The following is a 12,561-nucleotide window of genomic DNA, read 5'->3' on the forward strand; positions in this document are numbered from 1 at the left end:
CATCCCCCTCCACATCCTCTCCCTCGAGGGACTGCGCAAGGTTTTGAGCTCCCGCCCGGGGACTGTTCGGGGTCTCGTCTAGTCTCCTCAGGCAGTGACCTGGTTCCCGGGTCAGCACCAGGGCACCCCTTTGCACTGCGAGGAGCCGGCTGGAACCCGATAGGGTGCTCACCTCGACTCTCATATTTTTCCTTGGGATAGAGGCCCTCGTTTCCAAGGCACGCGAGCACCGACACGGCCCCAGCTGGCCTGGGGAACACTAGGGGGCCGTGGGGTGGCGTTTTACCACCCTAGCTGGACCCAAGAACCACCGACCCAAGTCTCACTCCCTCCGCAGCCCGCGGGTCCCGCCGGCGCGCGGGGGGCGGGGCACGGGGGGCGGGGCCTGCCGAGGTCAGGTGACAGCGCCTCGGGCGGCGGAGGGCCCGGGTGCCAGACTCAGCGGAGGGTGGCGGGGCGGGCAGGTCGGTGCGGGCTACACGGCCGCGGCCATGGGGGTCTTGAAAGACGAGCTGCTCAAGGCTATTTGGCATGCCTTCACCGCACTGGACCTGGACCACAGCGGCAAGGTCTCCAAGTCCCAGCTCAAGGTGGGTACCCTGCCCCGGCCCCTACCCGCGGCTCCCGGGAGCGCGCCCACTGCTGGGTGGGAGCGGGACCCGGGGGAGGGCAACTACGGTGAGGGGCGGGCGGGAATGCAGCCCGGCGGCCTGCTCCGGGCGGAACGGGCAGAGACCCGGGTTTGGCATTTTTTTGTTTTCCCCTCTTGCCCTCGGGCAGGTGCGGTGCCTTAGTCCCCTCAGGGTTCCCCTGGAGCCAGGGAAGGCGGGAGTGGGGTCTTGGAGCCGCTAGCTCAGCTCTCTGTTGATGCCGGGCCCCCCGAAAGTTTCAGACTCGGGGAGGGCAGTGGGACGTTCCCTCAGTGAACCTATCGAGAGTTTACTCCGCAGTCTGGGAGCGGAAGGGACTTGTCCAAGGGTCACTTCTATAGCGGGACTCCCCTCAAACCGGCCAGATGCACCTAAGGCAACTGGGCAGTTTAGAGACGGGAGAAGTGCGCCAGAACCCTGCCCCTTCGGCCTCCTCCTTTGGGGGGTTTTGGCGGGAGAGGACGCTTTGTGACTTGTGAGGAGGAACTCCCCACCTAGCGTCCTCAGGTCTGGAACTGCTGGAGGGTGTGCCGTGGCCCACAGGGACCTTAGTTCCGGGCACGGAGCACTGGTCTTTCTGGCACCCTGAAGAAGCAGCTGCTCCTGCAGAGTCTGGACTGTGGTTGCCAAAGATCCCACCATTAAATGAGAGTAGAAGGTATAGATACAGGGATGCTTGTAAATTGAGTGACCCCAAGCAGGAGAAGTGGCACTTAGCCAGAAGAAATTGGCAGCTTCTTGTATAAAATATGGAAACAGACAAGAAGAACCATTCATTCACAGGCACTTCCAAATATACACATTCTGGATCTGAACGGTCTTGTTTTCTTAGCCTCCTCTAGGAATTAATTTCTGAAGATTGGGTTTGCTTTGTATATTTTTGCAGTAATCAGGAGGTTCTTGTGAGTAATGGCTTTTATGCCAATAAGATTTAGCACTCCTCTTGTGTTTCTTTTGCACTTTTTCTCTTTTATAAAATCATACTCTGGAAGGGTCCACGGAAGTCATCCACTTAATCTTTATTTTATTTATTTTTTAAGTTAACATACAGTAAAATGGACTTTTTTTGGTGTATAGCTCTATGAGTTTTAACGTATACATATAGATTTGTATGACAACTACAAAAGTCAGGTTTCTGTTTTCCCAAAAATCTCCCAAATACCACCCGTAACCCTCAACTGTGAGCAATGATCTGTTCTTAATTGCTGTAGTTTTGTCCTTTTCCGCAGGGTCATATAAATAGAGTCGTACAGTATGTAACCTTTTGACACTGGCTTCTTTTACTCAGCATAATGCCTTACAAATTCATCTATGTTGTGTGTATCAATACTTCTTTTATTGCTAAGTAATAATATTCCATTGTATGGATGTACCACTGTTAATCTAGTCTCTCTTGAAAAACATTTGTGTTACTTCCAGTTTCTGGTGATCATGAATAGAGCTGCACTAATTTTTTTTTTTAATTTAAAAAGGTTTTATTTGTTTTTAGACAGAGGGGAAGGGAGGGAGAAAGAGAGGGAGAGCAACATTAATGTGTGGTTGCCTCTAGTGCGCCCCCTACTGAGGACCTGGTCCACAACCCAGGCATGTGCCCTGACTTGGAATTGAACCAGTGACCTTTTGGTTCACAGGCTGGCACTCAATCCACTGAGCCACATCAACCAGGGGCTAGATTTGCATTTAGCTTTTTACTGTTAATTTACCTATACCACTGTTACCAGATGGGGACCAGGCCCAGAGCGAGTCTGCCTTGGGCTGTCCAGTAGTGTTTGGGTTCTTGACTTCTTGATTTCACATGAGTCCAGGTGATTTGAAAGTATGTTTCTTAAAACTGGAGACAGTAAAATGAAGGAAGAACTTAGGATAGAAGAAGCAACAGAAGAGAGCCTAGACAGGGATGCTTTTAGCTCACTGTAAAGTCAGAGAAAGAGGGGGCCTTGGAGATAGGATTGGGGTAAGCCCAGGACGAGCTGCCACTGCCTATTACTGTCCTGGTTGCAAGTCTCGTGGGGACCCTGAGAGTTTAGGAGGATGAGAACAGATACAAGGTGTAGGTGTGCTCTAGCGAGGGTGTACTGTGGGTCCTTTTTCTTGAGGCTTTTATCCTAGGGGAGGTCTCAGGGGAGGGTCTTAACAGAATATTCATTAGTTTTCCAGGTGTGCCCTTCAATTTGTTGATTCATCCAAATATGTGTATAGAGGGGTCAAGGTTATTTTCTAGTTAGTTTTCTTTTCTTTTTAAAAAATTTATTTATTTTTAGGGAGAAAGGAAAGGAGGGAGGAAGAAAGGGAGAGGAACATCAATGTGTGGATGTCTCTTATACGCCCCCGACCGGGGACCTGTCCCACGACCCAGGCATGTGCCCTGACTGACAGTGGAACCAGTGACCCTTTGGTTCGAAGGCTGGCACTCATTCCACTGAGTGATATAGCGAGGTCTGGTTAGTTTTATTTTCAAAGAATGTCATCTAAGAGAGACCTGGACCGAGGCCTGTCTGGACTAGGACTGAGGCCGATCTGCCCTAGGATGATCTGGAATTTGTAAACCATTTGCTCCTAAGTGTCCTTAGGAAAGAGAAAACCTTGTGATTCATCAGCTGGCTATAAATTACTCAAATTGTTTGGCCTTGTTGAATTCTCTTGTCTCAGTTTCCCTATTTCTACTTGTCAAGGGATTTCCCTAGTTTATAACTATCCTGCCATACCACTACATTTTAAGTGGATTTCTTATAGATAATATATAGTTGGATCTTGTTCTTAAAATCTGTTTGCACAATCTCTGTCTTTTATTGGTGTGTTCAGACCATTTACATTTAATATAATTATTGATATGGTTTTAGGGCTACTAATTTTTTCTTGGTTCTGCTCGTTTTATCTTTTTTGTTCTCTGTTTTTCCTTTCCTTCCTTCTTTTAGAGTATTTGAATATATTTTGGTATTCTATTTTATTTTTTATTGATTGATTTCAGAAAGAGAGAGAAAGGAAGAGAGGGCAGGGGGTGGGGAAGAGAGAGAGGAACTTTGATCAAGTTGCCTCTCCCACACAGCTGTTACCCAGACACGTGCCCTGACAATGCCCTAATGGAGAATCCAATGAATTGAACTGGTGATCTTTTGCTTTGCAGGACAATGACTAATCAACTGAGCCACACTGGCCAGGACTGTTGTTACACTTATTTATGCCTTCACTGGTTGATTCTTGTATGTGCCCTGACCCAGGACCGAACCTGTGATCTTGGAATATCGGGACTATGTTCAAACTGATTGAGCTACCTGGCCAGAGCTTAGTGTTCCATTTTAACACTGAGTTTTAAACTATATTTATTTGTATAGTTTTTAAAATGATTGCTCTAGGGATTATAATATATATAGTATGTATAAATATATAACCTAACTTTTTACAGTTTATTTAGAATTGGTATTTTACCACTTTACAAGGAAGGTAGAAGAAACCCTTTTACCTCCCTGTTTTATTTTGTAGTTGCCATATTGATTAATTTTCTTACATTGAAAACCCCATCAAACGATGTTAAAAATTTTCAACCATCAATTTTTATTTGATCTTTCAAGAGAAGAGTCGTATTGTTTTCTTCTAGATGCTCCCAGATTACTTTTTAATTTTGTAAATAAGATAGATGAAGCTTCTGAGATGTTTGGTGACTTGCCCAAAGTCACAGTTATTAAGTATAGCTAAATCCAGAACCAAGATTCTCTGACTTTTGAGCCAGTGTTTCTTCGTTTTTTTGTCTTCTAATTGATTGCATAAATGAGATGATTTCTATTACCTTTGTTATACTCCATTCAAAATTGTCCCCGTGGCTGCTAGTAGAAGAAGTGTTCAGATGATTCTTGACTGCAGGCTGGCAGGAAGTATTCCATCCCAGCTCACAGCCGATAGGGCAGCTGTGCGGTTCTTTTTCGTCTCCCCCTGTCTCCTTAACCGAGAGACTCTTAGATTGACTCAGCTCTGTTCATCTTACCAATGTGTCTGGAATTGAAAATACTAAAAAAACCTGAAAAACAAAAACCTTCTATTTAGGTCTTTATCTTTTGTTTTTCCTCTGAAGTTTGATGTTCATCGATCTACTAGCTAGGTACAGTGTTTTGGCCTTAATTTGTTCATTCATTTGTTTGTTCATACAACCACCTTTTGTGTGTTTATTCTGTGTAAGGTACCGTGATAATTTCATAAAAAGATTAGCATTTGTAAGCTCTTAAGAGTTAATATCTGGGAGGAAATATCTCATACAGAACCTCCCTCCCTTGTCTGTGGTTTTGCCTTGCGTGGTTTCAATTTAGCGTGGTTTCAGTTGCCAGTGGTCAGCCATTGTCTGAAGATAGTAAATGAAAAATTCCAGAACTAAACAATTCATAAGTTTTAAGTTACCTGCCATTTTGAGTAGTGTGTTGAAATCTGATGTTGTGTTGTTCCTCCCCCACCCCTCACCATCCAGCCCATCCCCGTCCTGGACGTGAATTTTCTGTTTGTCCATCATATTCGTGCTATACCCACTATCCACCTGTGAACAGCCATCTTGGTTATCAAATCAGTGGTTGAGACAGAGAAGCCACATTCGTGTAACTTTTATTACAGTATTATTAAAGTTGTTCTACTTTATCACTAGCCATTGTTAATCTTTTACTGTGCCTAATGTATAAATTAAACTTTATTGTGGTTATGTATATGTAGAAAAAACAGTATAGATAGGGTTTGGTATTATGTGTGGTTTTTGGCATCTACCGGAGGTCTTGGAATGCATCCTCCAATTACAGTGACTACTGTAATTGTTTTATTAAGTAGCAGACTAAAAGTTACATATCCAAAACCAGGGTTAAAATTTATCACACTTCGGAAACTATGGGCATTCTAAAATATTTTGACACTTTTTGAATTACCTTCACAATTTTTGACAAATGAATGGGTATGTTTAATAATTATGTAATGGACATTTAATGTGTTAGATACTGTGCCCTATGCTAATGGTAAAGGCGGAGGAAAAAGAAACAGGTGTGAATCTTTGCCTTCAAAGTGCTTACATTTTGGTAGGCAAATAAGGAGAATGATCAACTATTTGAGATATATCTATATAGAGATAGACAGCTGTCAGACAATTACCCTGTCTTTAAAAAATACAAAGTCTGATTGTAGAGATAAGAAATACAGAAATTTAAAAAAGAAAATAAAAAATACAGAAATCTTATTGGATCGAAGGTGTTGAGTGGGACAGAAGATAAGGGCTATGAGATTTTAGATAAAGAGGCAATGACGTTTTACCGGTGGGATTATTTCATGAAAAAACCTTTGAAATAAACTCTGAAGAAAGCTAGGATGTGACTATGAAGTAGGGAGGATTAAGCCCATTCTATTCATTCATTTATTCAATGGATATTTATTGACTGCTATTAACTATAAGGCATCCCTGTGAGCTATTGCAGCAGACAGGAATTAATCAGGCATTTATAGGGAATATCTGTGTAACTTATTTTGATTGGAGCATAAAATATGAATGGGTATGTGTTTGTGTGTAAGTATAAGAGAGAGGTATTGTTGGTAATAAAGCTGTGGAAATAGATTGGGGTGAATGGGTTTGAGTGCCAGGCTAGGTAGGTAGATGCTATAGGGCCTTCAATTTTCTCAGAGGTGACAAGCCATGAACAGAATTGTAATGGAGGAAGTCACTTAGGCAGCAACATATGTGCTGGCTTGGAGTGGATTGGGCAATTGCAGCAGGCCAGCTGAGAGCTAATGGGAATTGGAGGTGGTGAGGATCGACAAGGGGAGATAGTAAGTGAAGGAACTCTGCTGTCCACAGGCCTGAACCTGTGGTTGAGTGTGAAGAAAAATGAAAAGGACAGAATCAGAAATATCTCCTACTTCAACTGTGAATGAACCAATGGATTGTAGTGTTTTTTAATAGAAACAGGAAAGTTAGGAGAAGGAGCTGCTTAGAGAAGATCTAGTTAGTTTTGATCAAGTAGAGGTGTAGTTTTTAGATCTCCGATGGGTGGATGTTTAGCTGGAGATGATGTTGTTGGGAAGTGTGGGGCTGTTGGTACAGGATCTGGTAGTTGAAGCTCAGAAAAAGGAGAGAAGAGATCCATCAGTGCTCTTGGAGAATGGCCACAGTGGGTGGAGAGAGGAAAAATAGAAGCCAGGAGACCAGAAATTAGACATAAGAACACTTTGAGGCAACACTGGAGCTGAGGGAAAAGAGATTTTGAAGAAAGACATGGTCTCTTATCTGTGAAAATTAACTTATTATTATTATTATTATATATTTTGGAGATTGTAAAGCAGTGATATTGATTCTTCCTTGCCAGGGCTCATAAACTACATATTTTTTCTCTGAAGAGAAGTTGTGAAAAGTTTAGTGTATTGCCATCATTTTAGAAATAAGTTTATTTTTTACCTCTATTTTAACTTTTTTTTAAAGATTTTATTTCATTTTTAGAGAGGGAAGGGAGAGAGAGAGAGAGAGAGAGGGAGAGAGAGGGAGGGGGAGGGAGGGAGAGAGAGGGAGAGAGAGAGAGGGAGAGAGAGAGGGGGAGAAACACCAATGTGCGGTTGCTGGGGGCCATGGCCTGCAACCCAGGCATATACCCTGGCTGGGAATCGAAACTGGGACACTTTGGTTCCCAGCCCGTGCTCAATCCACTGAGCTATGCCAGCCAGGGCTTATTTTAACTTACTTTTTATGTTTAATTTAATATCAGCGAATAGCCTGTCTTTGAGTAAAACAAAAATTAGTATCTAAATAAATTTTGAAACTTAAAATCCAAAGAAATAATAGTGTATGAAGGATATTATTTTGTTGTTATACATGTAGACTTTCATTAAACTTAATCAGATAAAAATGTAACACACAGAGTTTAAAAACCACTTGTGACTTATGGAGACTTCTGTTGAAGCAGATCTTGGGTTGTGATCTAGGCACAGTGATGTTTTCTTGTTAAAACTATGAAGTGCGAGGTCATTGCAGGTCCATATCTTCTTTTTCTTTTTTCCTGCTTTCAGTTATTTTATTTTTAACATATATTTTATTGATTATGCTATCACAGTTGTCCTAATATTTCCCCCTTTGCACCCCCTCTGCCTTGTACCCCTCTTCCCTCCCGCAATCCCTCTACCTTTAGTTCATGTCCATGGGTTGTGCATATAGTTCTTTGGCTTCTGCATTTCCTATGCTATTCTTAACCTCTCCCTGTCTATTTTGTACTGATCATTTATGCTTCTTAATCCCTGTACCTTTTCTGCCATTCTTCCCCTTCCCCCTCTCAGCTGAAAACCCTCCAAATGATCTCTAGATCTGTGATTCTGTTCCTGTTCTGGTTGTTTGCTTAGTTTGTTTTTTTAGATTCAGTTGTTGATAGTTGTGAATTTGTTGCCATTTTAATGTTTATAGTTTTGATCTTTTTCTTAAGTAAGCCCCTTTAACATTTTATGTAATAATGGCTTGGTGATGATGAACTCTAACTTAACCTTGTCTGGGAAGCACTTTATCTACCCTTCCATTCTAAAGGGTAACTTTGCTGGATAGAGTAATCTAGGTTGTACGTCCTTGCTTTTCATCACTTCGAATACTTCTGGCCAGTCTCTTCTAGCCTGCAAAGTTTCTTTTGAGAAATCAGCTGATTGTCTTATGGGAACTCCTTTATAGGTAACTCTTTGCTTTTCTCTTGCTGCTTTTAAGATTCTGGCTTCATCTTTAACCTTTGGCATTTTAATTATGATGTGCCTTGGTGTGGTCCTCTTTGGGTGCAATTTGTTTGGGACTCTCTGTGCTTCCTGGACTTGCATGTCTATTTCTTTCACCAAATTAAGGAAGTTTTTTTGTTATTATGTTTTCCAATAAATTTTCAATTTCTTGCTCTATGTCTTTTTCTTCTGGCACCCTATGATTTGAATGTTGGTACATTTGGAGATATCCCAGAGGCACCTTAGACTATTCTTATTTTTTTGAATTCCTTTTTTCTTCTGGCTGTCTGGTTGGATGCTTATTTCTTCTTTATGTTCCAAATTGTTGATTTGAATCCCAGCTTCATCCTTTCCACGGTTGGTTCCCTGTAGATTTTTCTTTATTTCACTTAGTGTAACCTTCATTTCCCCCTGTTTTTTTTATGTTATTGCCCCCTACTCAATGAGTTCTTTGAGCACCCTGATCACCAGTGTTTTGAACTCTACATCTGATAGGTTGATTATTTCAGTTTTGTTTAATGGGGTGTCCAAACTTGGCATCTCTGGGTCACACTGGAAGAAGAGTTGTCTTGGGCCACACATTAAATATACAAACACAGCCCTGGCTGGCGTAGCTCAGTGGATTGAGCACGGGCTGGGAACCAAAGTGTCCCAGGTTCGATTCCCAGCCAGGGTACATTCCTGGGTTGCAGGCCATAACCCCCAGCAACCGCACATTGATGTCTCTCTCTCTCTCTCTCTCTCTCTTTCTCCCTCCCTTCCCTCTCTAAAAATAAATAAATAAAATCTTTTAAAAAACTTAAAAACACTTAAAAAATATACAAACACTAATGAAAACTGATGAGCAAAAAAAAAGGCTGTAAGTAAATTTACAATTTTGTGTTGGGCCACATTCATGGCCATCTTGGGCTGTGGGTTAGATACCTCTGGTTAGTTCTTTTGCTGGAGCTTTGTTCTGTTCTTTCATTTGGGCCATATTTTTTTGTCTCCTCAATTTGGCAGCCTTCCTGTGATTGTTTCTGTGTATTAGGTAGAGGTGCTTTGACTCCCTTAGTAGCATGGCCTGTTGTAGAAAAGGCACCTATAAATTGTGTGGAGCAGAGCCTTAAGTAGTCACCAGGGTGGGGCAACCGCTTCACTGCTTTGTGGCTGTATAAGGGGAGGGCTCAGAGAGTGGACACTGCCACTGCCTGGTTTCTGGAGGTTTGCCCCCCACTCGCCCTCTGCAACTGGTGCCTTTCTAGCTGTTCCCCCGGTGCTGAATCTCAGAGGGGGTGGGTCTATGTACGTTTTAAGTGTGTGCCAGCTTTGAAAATCTGGTAGTTTCTAATGCTGCCAACCCACACTGGTTTTTACAGCCTGAAATTATGGGGATTTATCTTCCTGGCTCTGGAACCCTGGGTGTGCAGTTTGACCTGGGGCTAGGAACATTCGCCCCCAAAGTATCCCTCCCAATTTTTATCCACCACGTGTGAATAAAATTCCTTACAGAAGTGGGACCGCCCCTTCCGTAGCCTCTGCCTCTCCATCCACACTGTGTGTCTGCACCTCTTTGCCCATCTCCTCATCTCTGCCCCTCCTGCCTATCTGGATAAATGTGCCTTCTTTAAATCCTTGGCTGTCGGGCTTCTGTACAGCTTCATTTTATGATGGTTTTGGATGTTACTTGTTTTGAGGTCTATTTGTAATTCTTTCTGTGGTTGCACGAGGAGGCACAAAACGTGTTTACCTATGCCTCCATCTTGCCTGGAAGTCCAGTGTCTTCCTGATGTTTACCAAAGTATCCACCTCTCACCCCAAGAAAAAGGAAGGGAACCACTGACCACTGCTGCCTTTCTTTCCTTACTTTGATTTTTTTCTCCCTCTTTCTGCGTTTTCTGTGATCTCCTTGGACTTTTTCCTGGCAACTGTGTACCCTCTGTAGGGGACCTCTGTCTCTCTGGCTTCAGTCCTGGCATTTCTGGTTCCCCACCTGAGTTACAGCTCTACTATTCTTTGCCCCCACACTCAGCCCGTGCACCCCATAGAAGGTATCAGCTGTATTAGCTTAATTTGCAGTTGGATTGTTGGAAGGCAACTCAGTTTTTTAAATTGTCATGTTGAGGATTTGGTGTTAGTCTATTTTTTTTTAGGCTGGAATACTGAGAGAGAGAGAGACACTAAACTAAGTTATTGTTTTAAGTTAAGATTTTCCTAATTATGTAAGGATCTAGTTTTCACAGGTTCTGAAGTACATAGCCATAGGCTAGTAGTGGGGAAAGAAATCTTTAGAAACACATTCTCTGCTTGCTTTTGAACTTGTATTATGAATAGTCTTTCCTTAGAACAAGCTGTATTGTTTGTTTTGAATGCAATTTTGGTATACTCTATGGGAGTATTAAAAACTACTGAGAGAGCCCTGGCCAGGTAGCTCAATTGGTTAGAGTATCATTCTGATATGCCAAGGTTGTGGTTTTGATCCCCATCCCCACGCAGGGCACATATAACAATCAACCAATGATGTATCAGTAAGTGGAACAACAAATTAGCCTGCCTCTCTCTCTCTCTCTAAAGAAACAAACAAACATGAGAGAGATTGATGGAAACTTTAAAAAATATCTATAGGTGCTAGGTATCTGTAGGTAGCTGAGTAAATATCGTTGAGTTTAATGTTAGGAATTCTTATTTAGTTAGTTTTTAAAAGATTTTATTTATTTACCTTTAGAGGGGAGGGAGGGAGAAAGAGAGGAAGAGAAACATCAATGCGTGGTTGCCTCTGGCGCACCCCTGCCCCTGCCTGCAATCCAGGCATGTGCCCTGACCAGGAGGAATCAAAGCAGAAGAAACTCCTTGCCTTGCAGGCCTGCACTCAATCCACTGAGCTATACCAGCCACGGCAGAAACTTTTTAAATAGTTCATATATTTACATGGTATAAAATTCATAAAGTTCAAAAGGGTTCACAAAAGTAAAAAGCAAGTTTCCTCCAACACCTGGCCCTACTAGTTCCCTGCCCTGTAGGTGCCCATCATTACTGGTTTCTTACGTTCATTCTAGAGATCAAAATGTACCTTAAAACTAATACTCTTGTTATAGTTAAATGCTGTCTTCTTAAATATAGCAAAATCTAGTGATATTTTTGCAACTTTATTATAGCTTTACTTTGGAATTGTGGTTGCAGTGTGAATTATATGTCAGTGCTGGAAATGTCTTGAAATAAATTTATTGGCTCTGCACTTTTACCCCGTTGTTTTTAGAAACACAGGGTTTTGTTTTGTTTTGCCTTGTGAAAGGGCTTATAGCTAGTGAGGGTCTAAGTGAAAAAAATTTTTAGGAACAACAACATGGGTAATTTGAATTTTTATCCATTTCTTAATGATAGATTTTCAACTAAATGTTTTTATGCATCTTCTGAATAATGCTCTGTGTTCTGTTTTCATACAGGCATTTAATCTAAAAAAATTTTAACCTTGCTCATTACAAAAGTAAATGAGCCGGGCCAGTGGTCACTTGAAAATATAAAGGAAGCAGGTGGCAGTGAAGGGCTTTCATTGTGTGAAACACAATGTAAAAGATATGGTTAATTCTTGTGAACTTGGCATGTGTAGTATTCCCTCCCTAATCTTCAGTGATTTGTTTCATTAACCCCTGTGGTAAAAGTTGTTTCTGTAGAGGAACTAAAACTCTAATAAAAACAAATGAGGTTAGGGGATTGGAGTCATGAGTGAACCTATAAAGGTCTTTGTAAATATATATATTTTTATTTCACCAAAATAAATAAGAAAAGATAGCTCTCCTAATGAAGAGCATATAAAAGACATTTACACATTTTTAAATGGTAATGATGGATTCTGGGTTATTTCCTTTCGTCATTCCTTACTTGCTAGAAACTTTATGTGGGATAGCTTGGGAATTAATTGTTTTCTGTGTGTGTGTGTGTGCACGGCCCTCTATCTTAACAACCAGTGCATTTCTAATCTTATGACTCAGAGCTCTCAACCTTCCTGATCCCTATTTTGTGTTTCCTTTGGGGTCTCACCATGGTCCCAGAGGTCCAGCTGGAAGCTGGAGAGAGAAAGAGGCTTTGTGTGACCTTTTCCTACTTGCCGTTTGCCCTCACTGAGTAGGTCCTTCTCATTCCCTTTCGGCAGGAGGTTTACGGTGGTTCCCTCAGTGGTGATTAGGACGCTCAGACTTGCCTCCTCAGTCCCTCTTAATGAGCGTCTCTCTCCCTTCCT

At 42.1% G+C, this 12,561-nt stretch overlaps 1 protein-coding gene across 4 annotated transcripts in view; it reads left to right on the top strand.

Annotated features, from left to right (window-relative positions):
- The first annotated feature begins 408 nt into the window (after positions 1–408).
- The window catches only part of SWAP70 (switching B cell complex subunit SWAP70), an 85,325-nt gene continuing 73,172 nt past the window's right edge, over positions 409–12,561 (top strand). For 3 of the 4 annotated variants that reach the window (XM_036029005.1, XM_036029004.1, XM_036029003.1), the window contains exon 1: positions 409–590. In XM_036029005.1, the coding sequence (XP_035884898.1) occupies positions 492–590 (99 nt within the window). In that variant the 5' untranslated portion in view covers positions 409–491. The remainder of the gene's footprint in view (positions 591–12,561) is intronic. The other variant, XM_036029006.1, reaches the window with a different exon arrangement.

This window comes from Phyllostomus discolor, chromosome 6 (assembly GCF_004126475.2).
Source record: "Phyllostomus discolor isolate MPI-MPIP mPhyDis1 chromosome 6, mPhyDis1.pri.v3, whole genome shotgun sequence".
Classification (NCBI taxonomy): Eukaryota; Metazoa; Chordata; class Mammalia; order Chiroptera; family Phyllostomidae; genus Phyllostomus; species Phyllostomus discolor.